Genomic DNA, 20,182 nt, shown 5'->3' on the forward strand with positions numbered 1-20,182 from the left:
AAGAAGCGAGGCTTCTCCTGTCAGCTCTGAGGCTTTACTGAGGATCCCTAACGCAGACCCAGAGGCCAAAGATTTCTGAGGTGAGGGCGCCCCCTGCTGGCTCTGCTCGGAGGCAGTGGCAGTTGTATCTGCGCCGTCCTCCTGGCGCTGGGGACTCGGTTTCCACCGGAAACCAACCATCCTCCGCGAGTCCCTAGCGGAGCCACTACACGCATCCATGTAGGTCGTGGATGCGAGGACCAGGCGTGTCACCAGTAAGGACGCGGGAAAGCTCAGATCGCGCGACTTTATTACAGAAAAGTCCCAAAGTGCTCTCCCCTCCGGGAGCCAAGGCTGGCGGACGCTTTTAGGCGCCCACGTCGGGGAGAACCCAGACCCGCTTCTGGGGTGGGCGCAGGGGATCCCCAGCGGGGGGGGGGGGGGGGGGGGGAGGCGGTCGGCGCAGGGGGGAGCCCGGCACTCCGGATCACCTGCGCCCGCACAGGGGACCCTGATAGGATGGCACACACGAAAGCGTGTGCCAGGAGTGTGCCAGGCACTGTTCTGAACGCCTTACCCCGGATAATCCAAGCAATCCCCATGAGGAATGCACGAGGTAGGAGCTTTAACAGTCCTTCCTGCTGCACAAAAGAGGACGTGGCGGCACAGAGAGGCCAAGTAACTTGCCCAAGGACACACAGCCCGAGAAGGGTGGGACTGCAATTGGACCCGGCTCGGAGCCCACGGCCGCCTCTAGTTTCCTCCTCCTCCTGTTGGCATCGGAGCCGCGAGGGGAACCTGCCTCATCCCTTTCGTGGGTCGGGCCCCAGGTGTGCGAAGCGGAGGCCCGGGAGCGGAGTCCGGGCTAGGGCTGCAGCTCGTACTGCTGCTCGGTGGCCGTGTGGAAGTCCTCCAGCACCGACTGCAGGAACTCGAAGGTGGGCCGCTCCTCGGGCCGGCTCCGCCAGCACTCGGCGATGACGCCGCGGTACAGCTCGGGCGGGCAGGAGTCGGGGCGCGGCATGCGGTAGCCGCGCTCCAGGCTGCGGATGACCTCGGGGTTGCTCATTCCTGCAGGCAGAGGGGGCGCGGGGCGCGGCTGAGCGGCGGCAGGCAGGGGCCAGCTGAGTGCCCTCTCTAAACACCGCTTCATTTACTTCTCACCGCCCCGAGAGCCTCTGGAAACGAGGCTGTCGATTTTGTCCTCAGGGCGGCCAGGGCTCAGGACGGCCCCTGTCTGGCTCATCTGTGATGGCCTGACCCGCAGCTGAAGCGCATCGCTTGCAGGGAAGGTGTTGGAGGGAGCGCACCGCCCGTTAATGAGGAGAGACTGATTGAGCAGCTGCCCAGACCCTTCTACCGGGGCCTGGGGGCTGGGTTTACAGCCCGGGGTGGGGTGTCAGGGGTACTCCCAGGGCCCGGAGAGGGACAACTGTCCTCAACTGGGAGTAAAAGATCAGACCCTGGACCTTTCTTATTTCCAGGTTTGGGGGCTGATGCAGCCCTATGGAGGAAGGGGACATGGCCCTGTTGACAGGAGCAATGCTGAAGGGATCAGGACGCCCCATCCCCACCTCCCCACCCCCAACTGGTGTGCCTGATGACTGTCCCCACCAGAGACTCTATTCTGACACAAATGTGGGCACTGCAGGCACAGGATGGGCCCTCTGCCCATCACAACCACCCCAGGACAGCGGGGACCCAAAGTGCCCACCGGAAGAAACTGCCTACCTGGGTAGGGCACCCGCCCGTACGTGACGATTTCCATCAGGAGGATGCCGAACGACCACACGTCCGCCTTGATGGTGAACACCCCAAAACGGATGGCCTCTGGGGCAGTCCACTTGATGGGGAACTTGGCCCCTGCAGGAAAAGCCGCGAGCAGCTCTGTGAGGCCAGGGCTGACTGCCCCCACGTCCTGCTCTTCCCGTCCCTCCCGCCCCACAGCGTTTGGCAGGGCTTGTGTACTGTACTGGTCACCGAGACTCACTAGGACACACGACCAAGTGCGTGCAGACGACGGTGGGGGGGGGGGGAGGTGTGGGGGAGACACCACATGAAAGGACAATAGGGGCACACAGGTCACCCCGTCACCCTCTTTAGGGCCTTGCCCAGTGGACTTCCCTGGACAACCATCCCCCTGTTTCCATCTGGACAGACGGGTCCCTTTCCACTCGACCTGGCCTTGTGAATAACAGGGACTCAGGGCTTGGGCGAGTCCCTTTAGCTGGTCCCTGCCTCAGTTAGTCCTTTCCTGCTCAGTGGAAATGATGATTTATGTATCTCTGAGAGTCAGAAGGAGGAGGGGATTCAAATGCTGCTGCCCCAGGAATTCCTGCGGATGGGGAAGGCTGCCGTCTGATCAGCATTCAGAGCGGATGGCATGGCTCAGCAGCCAGTCTGCTCTCACCTCGCCTAGCGTTCTCCACCTCCTCCCCAGCCAGCCTGAGGTCCCTCAGGGAATGAGCCATCCCCATCCTTCTCCTGCACCCACTGGCTAACATGCTCAGCGGATATGGCTTGCCAGCCTTCTTGATAAATGTATGTGCACTTGGATTCCCCTTGTGAAGAGGATTTTTACTTCAGTCATACTAAGGGGCTCTGTGGAATCTAATTCAGGGATAAAGTTTTTGCTGCTCATACTTCAGAGCAGTGACTTCTAAAGTGTGTCCTTTGAAACCCGAGTGCTGTGGGAGGTTAGTAGATGATAGGTGGAGAAGTATTTTGGGCTCAAATCAGTTTGGAGGAGTGAAGCAAATGTGCACAGTTGCTTTCCTGCAGGACTTCTCAGTGCCTTTAATATGCTGGTGTGCCTTGGAAATCACCAAGGGAGCCCTGGGTGGACTTTGCAGTATCTGCACCCTACTTCATACAGCCACTCCTCAGAGGCACCAGTGCTCTGCAGAGCACAGTTAGGGAAAAGCTGGCCCACCTGGGGGTAGGGCCAGGACTGTGGAAACCCCACAGCTCTCTGATCTCTTCACACAGGGCTCTGCTATGTAGTGATGAGGAGAAGTCCCAGGGGGTTTGGGAGTTGGGGAAGATCAAGTCCCGAGGTCTCCCTGTGGTTGGGAGTCTCTGCTCACCCTCTTGGGCGGTGTATTCATTGTCGATGATCCGGGCCAAGCCAAAGTCACCGATTTTGCAGCCCAGTGTCTCAGACACCAGGATGTTGGCCGCCCTGAGGTCACGGTGGATTGAATTCATTTTCTCAATGTACGCCATTCCTTCGGCAATCTGGGGGAACATGCCACAAAGGGGAGGGCAGCATGGGGACCTCCGTGCAAGGACCTTGCCTATCTGGGGTGCCCTACAAAGTCCCTATGAGGGAGAGGAAGGACCCGCCCACCCTCCCACCAGACTGTCCGTAGAAGCATCTCTCATCCTCTAAGTCTGGAAGGGGAGGGAAAGAATGCTGATGTGCGTTATTGGTTTTGGTGGTGCATGGAGGGTGGTGGTCTTGGAGAAGGAGCAGTTCTTGGGTGGAGTGGAAAGATGGCTTCCTCTGTCCTCAGCTGAATAAGCTACACCCCCTTGTCCCCTCAAAGCCTGGAAAGCAGAAACACTGCCATCAGCACTAGGGACTACCTCTCTTCTCCTTCCAAGTGTCTGCAGGGGAGGGAGACAGCAGAGTGAAGACTGGAGAAAAGGGAGGTCTCTGGACGGGAGAGAAGACCAGGAAGGGGCAGGAGGGAGAAGGTGGTGGGGGGAAGGGTTTCATTTTCTTGGCCTGTTGGAAGCACAGCTTTTGGAGCAGGGTGCCCTGGTTTGGAATTGCTGACCCCTGGCATGCTGCTTAAGCTCCCTGAGTTGTCTCTGAACTTATTGGGACACAGGAAAGGGGTGTCTGGGGCTTGGAGTTGAGGTGAGCAGTAAATGAGCCACATGGCTGAGAACCTAGCCCAGCACCACTCCAGGGCAGGCCCTCAGGGAGCAGGGGCAAAATCCCGAAGGAACGAAGGCAGGAAAAGAGGAGGAAACTCCATGTCTGTCCCCTGTCACCAGCACTGGGCCTGGAATGGCTGTTTGTGCTGCTCATGCGTCCTTTAGCCAAGGAAACCCACTCAGGCTTCATTCTCTGCACTCCCATTGATAGATGAAGAAACTGAGGCAGAGCATAGAAAGCCAGTTAATCGTCTCAGATTTGTGGCGGCAAGAAGCCAGCACTGGGATTAATCCCTTCCATGAAAATAGAAGGAGAGGTGGGATTTGTATTGATTTATCCACGAAAAAATGAATTCATTCTTTTATCCCTTTGCTAAATCATTCCATCAACACACATTTACTGGTATGATACTGTGGGGACTATACAGCTAAGTATCAAATATCTTTTATCTGGGCAGCATTTAGCAGTGCTCTTCTCATTAAAAATAAATATATTGAATAGAAATACCAAAAAAAAAAAAAAAAGGGTTGAGTAGGAGCCGGATCTGCTTTCAAGAAGAATCTGCCGTGCATGATGCTAACGATAACATATGAGCTAAGCGCTCTCCAGCACTTTCCTGTCCAGGGAAAGTTTACTAGAAACGACTCTTGACGTGGGCCATGAACACTCATTAGGATGCTTCCAGGTGGGAAGAGAGGCAAAGGTGTTCGGGGAAGAGAGGACAGCTGGGCAAAGGCTCTCACAGCCTCAGAGAGCTGCCCTGTGGCTGTACCTGGGGTGTGGTTGGAGGGGAGCTTTGCATTTCATCCTGTAGAGCAGGAAAAGGTGCGCCCAGAAGGGCATTGAGTTTGAGTGTTTGTGTGTGTGTGCATGCACACATGTGCACACGTGGTGAGGCACTAGCATGACCAGAACATGGTTTAGAAGCTGATCACCTGGGAGGTTCTGATTTGGGGTTTCTTAACCCTCAGCATCTTGACCATATCTATGGATAAACTGAGGTGGCTTTTCACATATTTTGCCCTTGGGTAACCCACGATTTACCAAGGAATGGGATACAAGGCAGGAGAGAGCGAGAGAAGGAAAAGAAAGGAGTCCACGGGTATATCACTCATATGTGATTTGAAACCGGTTACCAGCGCTAATTTTTCGAGACCATCTCACAGCCTCCTCAGACCTGTCTGTGGAAAACGGGTGTGGTGACATCAGTTCCTGCATCGATACTAATAGCAGATAAGGCCTCCGAGGTGGGGACGGGTCTGTGGGGGAGGGGAGGTTTCCTCTCTGGAGCAGGATGTGTGTGTGCATTTACACGTCTCACAGGTTGACCACAGATTTTCTGCTGAGAGTTCCAGTTTTAACAGACACACTCGGGGGCCCCGGATGGGTTTTCCTGCCAGTTAGAGGCTTCAGCTAAAATCGCTGGGGAGGAAAGGGCCTCCTCTCCATTTCCCACCTGCCTCCGAAGACGCTTGTGGGCACCCACTGAGGAAGAAATGAGGTCCCCACAAAACACTTGCCTACCACGTTACATGGAATTCATGCAAACTCTCTGGGTTTTCCATACCACCATCTGCTCTCCCTCTCTTCCTTATTGATAGAACCCACATTATCCCATCATGGTTGCCCAGAATAAAGACTACATTTCCCAAGCTCCCTTGCAGCTAGGAGTGGCTGGGGAGAATGTAAGTGCAATGTAGCCGGTGACTTCAGGGAGATGTCTCTAGGGAGGAAAATGGGCTTTCAACCCCTTTACTTCTTCCTGCTGACTGAGAAGAGGACAAGATGGTAAGGCTTGAGCACCCACCTTGGGCAATCAGATGACATGCTAAGACATGTGGCAGGTGGAAGAAACCTGGGTCCCTGTGACTTTGAGGAACAAGTCCACCTACCACCCAGACTTCCCACCTTTGGATGTTGAAACATTTAAGCCATTATTACTTTGGGTTCTCTGTCCTTCACAGTCCAGCCTAAATCAGATAGATACAACCTCTAAACAGCTGATTCTGTTAAGCCAGAGAGCAGGGAGGAGAGATCTGGAGGCCTCGGCCCCCATGAGGGCATTGGTACTCGGGTCTGCTGCCCTTGGTAGCTCACAAACCTGGGCTGACATGTCGATGAGTCTTGGGAGGGACAATCTGCTGCCTTCATCTGTCTTCAGGAAATCCAGCAAGCATCCTGAGGAAAGAGAAGCTGCAGCTACACGTCTGCAAGTGACCCTTCCTTCCCTGGCCATCCCAGCCTTCTCCAGGTGTGGACTGCTCCCCAATGGGCCTAAAGCAGGTGGCACTCTGTGAGACTCTTGTCCACAGAGAAGAAATCCACCCACAGAGTCAGAGTGCCTTCCGCTCTGCAGGATCCCAACGTCGGTCCTCATGGCACCCAGGAGGCAGCTAACATTAGGGAGGTTAGTTTTCAGCCAGGTTCAGGGTTACAAGCCAGGGAGCCAGGAGCAGAACCTGCTCCTCTGACTCTAAGTTCCGTGCTCATTCCAGCATGACCTTCACCCTTTGTTGGTAGAAAGTGTGCCTCTCAGCACCAGAATGGAGAGACCCAGCCCCTGGGATTTGGTGCCTCTAAAAGCCCGGAGGGACACTCACCTGAGGTGTGGCTAAGAGGTGAGCCGGGGAGCCATTGGGTCCCCAGTTCAATGTGGGCCCTCCTTCATGGTGACATTTAAGGAACTACATTAGCATGGCACCTTAGAATCCACAGGAAGCAGTGTGTGATCAGTGTCACAGGAGGGGTGAGAAGGAGGTCAAACGCGAAGCCCAACCCCCGGCCCAGCCCACTGCCCCATGAGAGCTTGGCCACACTGTGGACCTCAGAGGCCATCTCAGCCAACCTCTCTTTTCACTGTGTGGTAACATGTTCATACGGTTTTAAAAGGCCCCATGGCTGGTGAGTGGTAGATCTGGGACTAGAACCATCTCTGGATGCCCAGCCTACTGCTCTTTCGACTTGGCCATGGTCTGTCTTCCCCAGCAGGTGTCCAACAGTGCTGGCCACAGAAGACACACGCCAAGTGCTCCTGAGCTGAGGACACAGCTCTAGAGAACCACCAACCTGTCTTGTTCCTCCCCTCTGTCCCCTATGGCTGCAGGACACTCTGGGCGAGCAGTACGTTGGCTAATCCACTCAGCCCCTGGCTCAGTGATCCTGGGCACAGGTCCCCTGGCCAGGCAAACCCATGGCAGCAGATGAGCCTCTGGCTTCCCAGCCCCTAAGCCTATAGCCTCCCTCGTTCCCGCCTCTGTCTGAGGGACACAGGCCCCCACGGGGCACCACCTCTGGCCATGTACTCGGTCACGATGTAGATGGGCTCCTTGGTGACTACGGCATAGAGACGAACCAGCCTGTCGTGCCGGAGGGTTTTCATCAGGTTGGCCTCACCCAGGAAGGCCTCCGGAGACATGGTTCCCTCCTTCAGGGTCTTGATGGCCACCTTCACATTGTTTTTGTAATAACCTGAGCCGGGAGGTGGGGTGGGGTAGGGGAGAGAATGAATCTACGTAAGTTTTGGGGAGCCATCCAATGCTGGGTGGTGGGCTGGGGGACTGAGGCTAGAGCTACTCCCTTAGGAAGTGGCCCTGAGCTGGAATGTGCAGATACATATCAGCGTATCTGGCCAGATGTCAGCCTGTCTCAGCCTCCCTCCGGCATTTGAGGAACAGTGCTCTATGCCTCCATCACCTCATCGGTAAAACGGGTATCATAGCCTCTGTCCCTTCTCCTTCACAGCCTTTCCGGGGAAACAGGATGTGCTGTGCAAATCCTGAGCCTTCTGTGCACCAGGACGCAGGGCAGGGCCAGAGGCTCCGGGCAGACCGCACACTCACCCATCCAGACCTCGCCAAACTGCCCAGACCCTAGTTTCCGGACCAGCTTGAGTGACTGCCGGGGGATTTCCCATTCATCCTGGGTCCAGGGGTTCTCAGGAGCCAGCCTCACACAGGGTTGGGTCAGCTTCTGGCATAAGCCGTCCCCTTTCTCTGTGTTAGAGAAGAAGAAATGGAGCTGGAGGTTACCAGAGCAGCCGGGCTCGCATCTCTTCCTGGAGAGCCATACCTCTCGTAGCTGTGTCCTGCACCCCCTGTTGCTAGCCCCACCCCCACCCTCACCCCAAATGCTCCTCTACACATGTGTGTGTGCATGCACACACACACACACACACACACACACGCACACACGCGCGCGCGCGCGCGCGCACACACACACACACACACACACACACACACACTGAGCTCTTTGCAATTGTTTTATACAAAGCAAGTCATGCTGGCATCAACCTGCTCTCTCTAGGATGAAAATATTTGTTCCTCTCCAGGCTGTTGAATGCCGATCCAGGAGAAGGGATTAAGTACACAGACTTTAAATCACTATGCTGACGGTGTCAACTCCAAGACACACCAATGATTCTCAATCTCGAGATCTTAGCAGTAAAGAGATGCAAGGGCTGCCCGGCACAGGCCTCCACCCCCATCACATGCCCCGTCTTACTGGAGTAGTGCTGCACCAAAGCCTGGAGTGTGGGGAAGGAGATTCGGGGGGAGACGTAGTAGCCTCCTTCGTCCAGGGAGCGGATCTTATAGTGTTTGATCACCTCCCCCTGGGTGGTCAGGTCCTTCACAGACAGGGAGAAGGCACCTAGAGGGGTGATAATGACACAGCATGAGAAATACGGCCTAGAGAGGGAAAACTGGGCTGGGATGTGGGCTTCATTTCAATGCCTTGGGGAAAGCTCCCTGCATTCTGATCTCTATTTTGACCACTTCCATCCTAAGCTGCCTTTTCCTTCATCTCAGCCTCAGGTCTCCTGGAAGCCTGCCCTATCGGCTCCATCCGACTCTGTTCTAGATGTTCCTGCCAGAGTTTCCCCAAACTCAGCCAGGGCACCAAGAACTCTGGAGTAGGAAGGATGATCTCTTAGGAAGCAGGACTGGGCACCTGGTCTCTTGGGGACCCTTTGCCATGGAACATGGATTGATTCATTCATTCGGGCTGAAAAGGCTGATTCTACTCCCACATGCAACATCAAATCTCAACTTCAAGCACCCTTGTCCAGGGAGGAGAGCATGACCAGCTGTTTCCCAGGGGTTCTGCACACATCCACTCACACATCGGCGTGTTTCGTCATCTACGTTAATGCTTGCCTGCAGACAATGGCTAACTGATGCCAGGGGTTACGAGTAAGTTAAGGAGGCAAGAGTTTCCAGGTGAGAAACTTCTTCCCATAAACCTGCTGTTTTCATAAAATGCCTCTGCCCACCTCTCTGGGTACCATGCCCCTACTCTTAAGTGGGAGGTGAGAAAGCCGAGGCCCGAAGGGGGGTGTTGCTTGGCCCCGGTCACTCTGCTAGGTAAGCAGCGGGCATGGGGACCCTAGAGTCTTCCCTAAGGCCTTGCCTACCACGAGCCAGTACCACTCCCTCCCGCCAGGTGTCAGGCTTGAACACCTTTTTTTCTGGACTTGGAAACCTGATTTTTTTGGTTGTACTGTTTGTCAGCAGGCATCCTTCCTTTCCTCTCAGACCATCACTCTGTCTCAAACTCGTTCTCTCCCCCCATCTCCCTTAACCATAGCGCCTCTCTCATCACCTACTTGCAAAAGGACGCCGGGTGGGTGGGTGTCGCATTGGGCGCCTTGCTGCAGCCACAGCCCACACCAGCCTGCAAACCCAGCCCCAGCTGCAGGCTGCAAACTGTCTCCCACCTCTGGCCTAGTAGGTGCAACTATGCCCCAGGATGTAAGGCATTGGAGAGCGGCTCCAATGAGTTCACACCACCGGAGTGAGACAAAGGGCTTCCTCTCCATTTCCTAGGCTGCACCCTGCCTGCAGAAACTCGCAACGAGCCCAGGAGGCCTGCTCTCTTCCAGCCAGAACCACTGCCCAAGTACATGACTTAGGGCCCCTCACTTGCCCAGGCTCATCCAAGGATCTGCTATCATCTTTTCACAATTTGGCATTCTTCTTAAAGGAACCTCCAAATCCTATCAGCTTCAGGTTCACAAAATCTGCACCTCCTTGCTTCAAAACCCAGACCCCCTGCCCTGCCTCTGGGCTGCGCTGGGCATGCAGACGGGGCTCCCAGAGATGGAGACTTCTTAACCCCGGAAAGACCACCTGCCTTTGGATTAATGGTGCTCACATGCAAACCGATAAACTGAGGCTAGAGATGCGAAGGGACACCTGGAAGCCACAGGGAGCGAGGACTCTCTCCCCTTGCTTCTGAGTTTCTACCCTGTCTTACAGCCACGGTAGACAAATGTAGACAGAGGGATCTTGCTTTGGAGTTCTGAGAGGTTGTGTGTGCGTGTGCGTGAGTGCGTGTGTGTGTGTGTGTGTGTGTGCGTGTGTGTGCACGGTGATGATGCTTGGATAATCCTGCAGCCCAGGTCCATCTGGGCAGTGCCCATCTGGGATGAGCTTCCCACAGTGGGCAAGGAGGAGGTCCCCCTCCCTCAGAGAACCCCTTCCTCCTCCACACCGAGGGAGGAGGGCACCTTAGCTATAGGCAATGAGGAAAACATCCTTTCCAGGGTGAAATGACACAATATCTGGGATTTGCTATAATATAACAGGTGTGGGTGGGAATATGCATGAAACAAGACGGGCTGAGTTGGTCATAGTTGGAGCTGGGCGTCGGGTACAATGGGTTCCATTATATACTAGTCTCTCCACTTTGGTATGTGTTTAAAATATTCTATAAAAGGGTTAAAACTCATAGGTTTCATTTTTGGCCATGGGTGCTCTGCCATTAAAATGGAATAGTGGCAATATGCATACAGGGTGGGGCAAACATAGGTTTACAGTTGTGAGTATGTGAAATAGGTTTTATTCTTGTATTATTATTTATTAGCTATTTTCCATATGAACAACTGTAAACCTACTTTTGCCCCACCCTGTGTGTGCGTGTGCGTGTGCGTGTGTGTGTGTGTATAATTTAATGCATCCATTGATGCACTTCAGGAAATTCTGCACGGAGAAGTCTGCACAGAGCACCCCAACTTATCGATGATGCACCCCTCCTCCAATCCGGCCCCAAGCCTTTGGGGGGCATGAGGCTAAAGGCTCTTCCCTGAGCCTCACAGTGTGTGATAAGCAGCTCTCTTTGTCCAGCGTCTGCTGCTCTGGTGTTTCCACTCACTGCAGATCTGGGGCTGTGAATGGAGCGGAGGGACAAGCCCGGGAGGTGCTCCTCCTGGGCCAAACCTCTGTCGGCTCTCATTGTGCCAACCACAGGGAATCAAATCCAGCCTGAACTGGGAGGCTGGGGCCTGGGGGCTGCCAGGTGCTCCTGGCTGGCCTTCCCCTCCCACTGCCCTGGCAGCAGCCAGGCCTCAGGTGGGGGTCGCCCAGAGCACACAGGGCAGAACGGGCTCTGCCCGCGCTTACCTTTGTTGGTTTCACTCTCTCTGATGAGAAAGGAGCCCACCTTATTGATTGGAGCCAGCAGCTGCCTCTCGGCATCTTTCCGGCTAATTGATCTAAAGAACCACCTGGAAAAGGTCAAAGGCAGGGGAGCCTCAGGGAGTGGCCTCGGATCATTCTTCTCCAAACCTCCCTCCTAAGCTGTGCCTCTGCCCCCAGGAAATAAAATTTGTGTCCCTGGTCCCAGGTCCACTCTGAGCCAGCGCTCCTCCCAGCTTGAGCCACGCATGCTCCTCCCCTTTTTTCCCACTCCTGGACTCACTGTTTTCTTGAAACAAAATAAAAACTATTAAATGGGTGCCCTTTGTTAATTTCACTCTGGAAAAGGCGCCCAGCCACCTACCCTCAGAGCACACTCTTCTTGGAGCCGGTCTCTGAAGTAGATTCTCAGAGCCTGGTTCCCACCATGGCCCCCGGTGCAGGGACTGGTCAGCGTGGGAGTGCACGCGGTTCCAGGGCGGGGCCAGGGCCGGGCCAGGGCCAGGGGTGCCAGACAAGGAACCCTCCCAAGGGCTACCTACCATCACTGCACGAGGGACACCAGGTGGGGCCACTAACACGGTTCCTACACTTTGCTCCTGAGTTTGACAGGAGGAGCCACGTGTTACTCATTTTACAGCTTCCCCAGTCCCTGGACAGAGCAGGCTCTGGGTCCTGTTTGCTCAGTGTCCTCTGTGTGAGTGAATGAATGGCTGAGGCCCATAGCGGACCTCCCAGGGGTTATGAGGATGCTGCTCCTTGATAATCCAATTCTGAATGAGGCCACCACCCTGGGCACCCCCCTTGCCCCCAGTTGCTGGAGGCATGGGGAGTGTGAACTGATCCAGTGCATCCATGTTAGCTTGTAAGGCCATGGGACATGGGGAGGTTTCTGTCCAGGTGAACCAGAAAAGGTCGGTCCTCATATGGGGGAGTGATATGCTCACAGAGGAGTGACTCTTGCAGGATCACGGCAATTGAAACATTGTCAAGCCTGTTCCAGCTCCCTGTCTCTTCCTGCTCCCCCTGCTGGGTTCACACAGGCTCACTCTCTAGCCGCTGTCTGGCCACACCCTGCACGGCAGCCCGCACAGCAGAAGCCTCTGCTCTGTGCGGCCTTCCCTCTGTCCACCTACTTTTCCACTTCCAGGGTCTCTACTTGGGCCACAAAGTTTCTGGGTACGTAGCCTTCTCTTCCCGTGATGAGAGACTTGGCCAACCACCAGTCTCCAGATCTAAGGGAAGAAGGAAACAACAAAAATGAGAGAGTGGGCCGAAACCGGTTTGGCTCAATGGATAGAGCGTCGGCTTGGGGACTGAGGGGTCCAGGGTTCAATTCCGTTTAAGGGCATGTACCTTGCTTGGTGTGGGCATATCCCCAGTAGGGGATATGCAAGAGGCAGTTGATCAATAATTATCTCTCATCGATGTTTCTAACTCTATCTCTCTCCCTTCCTCTCTGTACAAAATCAATAAAATACATATTTTAAAAAATGAGAGAGTGGCTCCGATGGGTGCCTCTGTGCGGCAGCTTACGACCCCCCCCCCCCCAGCCCTGCACACACACACACCCACCTCCCAGGACAGTGGGCTCATCCCTGCGAGGCAGAGGAACCACAGAAGCACACAGCCTGGCAGAGGGGAGGGAGCTTGCGCAAGCTGCTCAGTGAGCTGTTTCAAATGCACGGGTGCCCCTGGCCTGGGAGAGAGAAGGGGATGGCACAGCCTCCAGGGGGCAGTTGGTCTAGACAGCCTGACCTACCCACTAGGGGCCCCTGTCTCACACTGAGTAGCCTTCCTCTTGATTAATGGACGTCTTTGGAACAGAGTGAGCAAGTTGGGACTGGACAGGAAAGACAACACAGGAGGGCTGCTGGTGAAAGGAGGAACGGGCAGCCCAGGGATGGCCAAAAGGTCAGGGTTTGCATGCTGTTCGCTCAAGGTCATTGCAGAACTTCAAGAGCAAAGCAGGAGGCCCTCAGGACTCTACAGGACAATCCAGATGTTTGAGACCAGATTCTTGAGGAGTCGCTGAGAAGGAACAGTGGAATTGAACCACAGCTGATTTATCTCACACGAGATCTCGTCTGGCGAGGGAGACAAATATTGACACACGTGACTCCAACATGAAGCTGTGATGGAGCGACTATGCAAACACCGTGGGGGTCAGGAGGGCTGCACGAAGGAGGTGGCATTAGAGGTGGGCTTTAGGAAGAGTAGGATTTTGACAGTGGAGCAGGAAACCCCTCACCAGGAGACTTTGGGAAGGAAGATGGAAGAAAGACGGTGAGTCAAGTTAAAGAAAATGCTGGGTACCTGGGCTTGGGGCTGGCAGTGGAGAAAATATTCTGGAGGCAGCTGAAGAGAGTGTGGCGGGATGGAATAAGGCAGATAGACGCATGGGTGGGAGTCCCGCTCTCATAGGGAGCTGCAGAGACTTCTGACCATGAGACAGCATCCTGGAGACTTACTCTTTCAGGATCTGCAGCTTCTCCCCTTTCAGCATCTGCAGGTCACGGTCATTCACTGCCATGTAGTCATACAGCGCCACCACGAAATGCTCTTCTAGGGGGAAAAGGAAGACATGGCCACCGCTTGGGCCCACGGCACTGGTGGCAGGGCTTGGGTAAGCCTGTGCTGTGAGCCACCTTCTGGCTACTAAGAGGGTCAGAAAAGGCAAGGATAGAGGGGAAGCCATGGTGAGCCTTCGCACTCACTGATGCAGAAGACGTTTCTGTCTGGCAGACGGACCTCCTGAGCTTGCTGCTGGGAACAAGGGCATACTGCCCCTCTGAGCCCATTGCAATGTCCTTTCTGGACCCCACACAGAGACCCTCAGGCCTAGGTGGGGCTGGTGGGTAAGTGATTCAAATAGCCCAGCGTTTAGGGAGATCGGCTGCATGGGCCTGAGGGCCAAAGACCCAAGTCTGGAAACCAGTGTTGTCCGATCCCTTATCTCCTGGAGGCATGTGAGCATCTCCTCTCTTCCCCATCCCCCGTCCCTTCCAGCCTCTATTCCAAAGGGAGCAGTGGTCTTGGAACCTGGCAACTGTAACTTAGACCTGCAGCCCTGCCCAGGGTCCCATCGTGGTGCTTCTGGCGGGCAGGCCCCTGCTTGCTGGTGGGCCCTAGGACGGAGGAGGAGAGAGGGCTCCGGAGCTTGCATGACAGCTGTCACATGACGAGGGCTTTTCTGCACGGCTCCCGGAGCCAAGGCCCACCTGGAAAAGGCCACCTGGAGACCACCAAGCTTCCCTGAGAGCGATGGCTCCAGCTTTGTCTCTAATGCCTGGCGTGACCTTGGGCTGGTCAACGTCCCTTGGTGGGAAGAGAGGGTTGGAATAGATGACAGAGGCCCCTCTGGTTCTGAGATTCAAATTCCTGTGCCAAAAGCATTTAATTTATGTCCTTCTCATGGGATGTTCTTCCTGGAAATTTGACCCCTCTGGCAGGAAGCGGAGGATGGCCCCTGATGCTAATTGTGATCTCCAACAGGATGAGTGACACCAAGTGAAGTCAATACCCTGAGTCTGGGTTCTTGCAGAGAGGAGCCACGTCTTATACAGCTTCCCCTCTTATACAGACAGAGCCAGCTCTGGGTTCTGTTTGCTCAATGCCTTCTGGGTGAGTGAGTGAATGAACGGCATAGGTTTGGGCTTGCATTCTGCTCTCCCGCACGCCACTCCAGAGTGAGGCCACCATCCCGTGAGACCCTCTTGAGGTCTGAGGCCCTGACTCCGGAAGACTGAGAGGCCCCCAAGGGCAGGCAAGGCTGGGACAGAACTGGGCCACAGGCTCCTCCCTCAGCCTCCCCTAGCCTCCTCCCCTAAGCCTCTAGGGGCCCAGACACCTTCCTCTCCAGGAAGCTGCAACCAACTGAGCCCCTGTTCTAACTGCGTAAACCCAGGGCCTGGGGAGGAGGCCTGGGGAGCCTCAGCTTCCAAAGCAGCCCCTTCTTACCTCGATCCGGGTGTGTGTCGGGAGGTGCAGGAGCCAGGTGGTTAAACAGGACCTAGAGCAGAAACACATGCCTCTGCATTAGTTCAAGGCCCCGCGGCCTGGGCAGGGCCTGCAGGGCGGTGGGTGAGACTACAGGAGCTGCCCTGTTGGCACAGGAGTTTGCACAGTTACCAGTGCCATCTCGAATAACCCCTGGAACACCTGCCATCTTTGCTCGAACCTTGTATACATTTAGAGGAGGGGTATGTAGGGATGCCCATCTTTGCAAGAGGCAGCTGTGGAATGGACATGGTGGTTGGTGTGGGTGTGGGTGTGTGTGTGTGTGGTGGGGGGCACCTCATCACTTGGCTTAAAATCCTGGCTCTGCCATTAAATGATGAATTTTCTCAAGGAAAATTATTTTTAAAATGTATCTCTGTCATCATTGATGTTTCTATCTCTCCATCTCCCTTTCTCTCTGATATCAATAAAAATATATTTTAAGAAAAGTATTTCCTTAAAACTTAACAAATATATTCCTACGTATATACCCTAGAGAAACTTTTGCATATGTGTACTAGGAAACATGCACAACAACTGCTTCCCACAGAAACACATAATAATAATAAATAATAATAATAATAATAATTATTATTATTATTATTATTACATGACCAAAGAATAGATAAATTGGGACATATGCATGCAATCAATCAATCCTACACAGCTGTGGCAGTTAAGGAGCTATAGCTACATGCATCCACATGGATGAAGCTCACAATGAAAAACTCAGATCTGAAACCCATGTCTCAGAAGAATCCATGCTGTTGGATTCATTTGATTTAAAATTTACAACATGCAAAATTAAATTAAATAGTGTTCAGGAATATATGTATATAGGATGCTACAGAAAAAGCAAAGCTAAGGAATAAGCACATCAGAATAGTGGGACCTGGGACGAGGGGGACAGACTGGGGGACAGCAGAGGCCTTCAGAGGGATGGGTCACTTCCTACTTCTGAGGATGGGAGGGCCTGCACTGGGTGTTCATTTTATTATCCTGCTTTCAACCTGTAATCAATAATCTTTTTTTGTATTTATTAAACACAAATTTGCAAAAAGCAGCATTTTTGCAAAAACGGTGTGTATAGTATTACAGTTCCACTGAAAATAGAAACTCAAATAACACACAAGAAAGGAGTCTGGGGTAAGGGCATGTGCTGAGGGGTGGGAATGGCCAGGGAGAGGTCAATGAAGGGGGATGCTGGGGAGGAGATGTAATTAACACTAAACAATAAAGAATTTAAAAAAAGAAAAGGGTCTGGAGGCAGGACCCCTGCAATGCTAACTCCGAGTATCATTGGCTAGTGGGATAATGAGTACTTATAATTTTTTTTTTCATAATTGACATGTATAATGTGACTTTTTAAAAGTTAAAAACATTCCAGGCTCTACTACTTATTAGCATGTAACTCTGAAGAAGTTATTGAATCTAAGTCCTATTGAGTAATTTTCTCAGTCGGATAAATCAATCATTAACCTATGGCCCTTCAATCATTCATTTATTCAACAAACAGTTCACTGTTACATGCCACGCCCTGCACTAAGTTGGGACACCGATAAGACGCCTGGTTTATCTAAGAAACGGGAATAGCAGTCACCACTCCCATCAGGTCGCAGTTGGGATGAAGTGATGACTGGTTGGATGTGCCTGTGGGGGAGGAAAGAGCAGGAAGAGAAGTCCAGGCATGACTTCCAATTGCCCCAAATCGAAAGGGGGTAGGTGACCAGATTGGGGGTGGGGGGCGGTCACAAACAGTCATCTACAAATGCATCTTTGGGAACAGTAGCATCAAAGGGAGTGAACTACTTTGTAAAGAAACCAGAACTTTGAGATAGGCTCCATGAACACTCGAGGGCCTGTGGGGAAGGTGAGCGTAAGCACCTTCTTTCTGAGGTTGCCTCATCCTGGGGAGTGAGCTCTTTGGAAGGCTGGCACACCAGGAAGGGGACAATGATCCAGGAGCTTCTGGATAGAGTTGAGGGCAGCAGATATTGCTAAATGCCTTAGACTAGTGGTCTGCAAACTCACTAGTCAACAGAACCAAATATCAACAGTACAATGACTGAAATTTCTTTTGAGAGCCAAATTTTTTAAACTTAAACTATATAGGTAGGTACATTGTTATTAACTTAAGTAGGGTACTCCTAAGCCGGTCTTTGCTAAAATCTCAAGGGGCCAAAGAGCTGTATGTGGCTCGAGAGCCACAGTTTGCCGACCACTGCTCTAGACTCTTCTCCACCTCAAGCTGACCTCTTTGATTTTTTTCTTTCTCTTCAAGGCTGCCCTTGCCCAACGAAAACTGGCTAAAAATTATTGGGGCTAGCCATGCACAGTTTTGTGCTAAAGGTAACATGTTAAAGCATTGCATACTTGTATCGACATGGCGTGTTGTTACATCTCCATCAGAAAGCCCTTTTTATTCTACCCACTTTACAGGTGGGGAAACTGAGGCTACAGGGAGTTAAGAAACCTGCTTCAAAGGTACAGCTAGCAGATTTAAATTCCAGCAATCTGGCTGTTAAATATTTTACGATCTGTAACACCAGTAGGAGCTGGGGTGGCACTGGAGGGGAGGGGGGCCCTACTTGTGAGAGCCCTGAGTTATCAAGAGAGGGCACCGGGACTTGCTAGAGACCAGGAGCAGCCCCCAGGGAGCCACACGTGCTCGGTGCACTCCCTCCTCCCGCCCCCTCCCCCGCTGGGAAAGCGACCACTCACCAGGGGTGGCAGTGGTGGGGGCTCTCTGCTCTGGGTGCTGACCTTCACGGGGCTCCACTGGCCCCTGCTCTTCTCCTTGCCCTGCTTTTTGCTGCTCACCACTCCCATCCTGTCAGAGAACACACAGCAGGTTGGTGACGTGAGTAGGTCTTCAGAGCCTCTGAACGGAAGAATGCCCCTAAACCCCTTCCTGGTGGCCAATTAGAGAGGTGGGGGTGGAAGTGGGGGACGGTGAAGGTCAAAGTCAGACATGAAGTTAGAATGGGGTTGGTGGGTTAGGCTTGCACCCACCTTTTTTCCCCCCAGAGCAGGGAGAAGTGGCCCAGAGAAGAGACATGGCTGGACTTAGGACACAGAGATTACAAACTCCTAGAGTGGCTTCCACCCCTCATCCCACCTCCCGGGACAGGAGTCTTGGCATCTGGAAAGAGTCTGACCAACGTGTCCAGTGGTCTGGGTCTTCGCTGTCATCTGCCACTGCCTGCATCCCTCGGGAAAGTCACACTTCCTCTCACAACCCGTTAGGGCATGTCTGAGGTCCTTGCCAGCTCACATATTCAGGTCAGACTTTATACATTTAGGGCACACAGATAGCACATGCCTCTAAGGCCAATCACAGCTTCTCCAGGAATATCGAGGAATCTTCTTTAGAGGTGAGAAAAATAGGTAAAGAATCAGAGGATGACAGACATGGAAAACACCCTAGATTCTGGCCACTCTTACCACCACCCTCATTCCAGAGGCTGCTATTTAGAGAGGGCTTACTCTGGACCAGGAATGTCACAAGCCCTATCTCATTTCCCACTTTCAACTCTCTAAATACGTGTAAGTGGGTGTTAGTGCTATCCCAGCACTATCCCAGGACCATGGTTCGAGGCATTAAATAACTGTTTCATGATCAAACAACTAATCAATACAGAGCAACTCTGAAGCCTCGCTGACCCCAGACCACCACACTTCGCCTCACTCTTGGGTCTTCTCCAAGCCCCGGATATCGATGGAGAAAGGGACCTTGAATCCTGACTGGCCGTGTGGTCCGTGATAGATGTCTGATTGCCTTTGGATGTCTGCACCGTATTCCATAGATTTTGAGATGCAACTTTTTTTTTTTTATATTTCAGTATCTCTGAAAATGGAATATGTTTTACAATTGATGATGGCTCATATTATAATTAGCAGCATTTTTTTTTCTCTTTCAGTGACACATAAAATAAGTGCTAGCCTTCTAAGTAATGGTGTCTTAGATTCAATGAAACATGGTAATGTGTGGCTGTTTTTCCAGAGAGTCAAAGGTACATGCCTCATGGTATTTCTCCTTAAACTCAACTTAAAAAAAGAAAAGACTACAATAAATTTGAATATAGAACAGAGAGCCACAAATAATCCATACTATTTTTGAGTGTGCTTTGCCTACAGAACATATAATACTGTACATTTGTAAAATAAATAAATAAATAAATAAAACTTTCTGTATTTAAGCAGTTAGTTTGTGTCAGTTCAGATCTACTTTAACATCAGATGAAATATGGTGCGAAGTTACAGGTCAACATTTTCTTTTTCAGAGATATTGGGTCTTAGAATTTTGGATAAGGAATCATGGGTTTATATTAGGAATAGCTACTAAATTTTATCAGGTGCCTACTTAGTGTCTGTTAATATGACAGTCTTTTTAAAATTTGTTGATGTAATGAATTATGTTGATAAATTTTCTGTTATCAAAGCATCCTTGTATTTTGGAGTAAAAGGTGTTGGTTATCGTAAATTAGTGGTTTTGGCATGTGGATGGATAGTTTTTGCAAATATTTTGTTTCAAGTGAGAATCTATATTCCCAAGTGGGATCTGTCTATTATGCATTAGCCATTAAGATGATGCTGGCTTCATAACTTCATAACATATACCAAGGAGTCCTCTATCTTTTTTCCTTTGGTTTTGAATGTTAATAACAACATTGGGACTATCTGTTCTTTAAAGGCTAGATAGAATTTAGCTGATAAGTCATCTGTTTCTCAGGCCCTTTTAAGTAGTAGGTCAGAAATTATCTGTTCAGACACACCCTGATTTTATCTGTTCCTATTTCCCCTCTCCATGTACCATTTTGATGACTTATGTGATTACTTATAGATTGATTTCCTCCACATTTTCCTATTTGTTTCCAAAACTTGTACATAGTCTTATAACTATTTC

The 20,182-nt window shown here is 52.2% G+C and overlaps 1 protein-coding gene across 3 annotated transcripts in view; it reads right to left on the reverse strand.

Annotated features, from left to right (window-relative positions):
* Nucleotides 1-274: 274 nt before the first annotated feature.
* Nucleotides 275-20,182, reverse strand: part of BLK (BLK proto-oncogene, Src family tyrosine kinase) — a 47,887-nt gene continuing 27,979 nt past the window's right edge. The window contains exons 2-13 of one of the 3 annotated variants that reach the window (XM_084886362.1): nucleotides 17,998-18,106; nucleotides 15,238-15,289; nucleotides 13,749-13,842; nucleotides 12,414-12,512; nucleotides 11,263-11,366; nucleotides 8,366-8,512; nucleotides 7,705-7,857; nucleotides 7,154-7,333; nucleotides 5,967-6,043; nucleotides 3,066-3,216; nucleotides 1,711-1,842; nucleotides 275-1,050 (exon numbers count right to left, since the gene is read on the reverse strand). In XM_084886362.1, coding sequence (XP_084742488.1) covers nucleotides 845-1,050; nucleotides 1,711-1,842; nucleotides 3,066-3,216; nucleotides 5,967-6,043; nucleotides 7,154-7,333; nucleotides 7,705-7,857; nucleotides 8,366-8,512; nucleotides 11,263-11,366; nucleotides 12,414-12,512; nucleotides 13,749-13,842; nucleotides 15,238-15,289; nucleotides 17,998-18,105 — 1,503 coding nt within the window. In that variant the 5' untranslated portion in view covers nucleotide 18,106 and the 3' untranslated portion in view covers nucleotides 275-844. Of the gene's footprint in view, nucleotides 1,051-1,710; nucleotides 1,843-3,065; nucleotides 3,217-5,966; nucleotides 6,044-7,153; nucleotides 7,334-7,704; nucleotides 7,858-8,365; nucleotides 8,513-11,262; nucleotides 11,367-12,413; nucleotides 12,513-13,748; nucleotides 13,936-15,237; nucleotides 15,290-17,997; nucleotides 18,107-20,182 lie in introns of all 3 variants that reach the window. The other 2 variants (XM_084886361.1, XM_084886363.1) reach the window with 2 other exon arrangements.

This window comes from Pipistrellus hanaki (assembly GCF_964339955.1).
Source record: "Pipistrellus hanaki genome assembly, chromosome: 5".
In the NCBI taxonomy this organism is placed as follows: domain Eukaryota; kingdom Metazoa; phylum Chordata; class Mammalia; order Chiroptera; family Vespertilionidae; genus Pipistrellus; species Pipistrellus hanaki.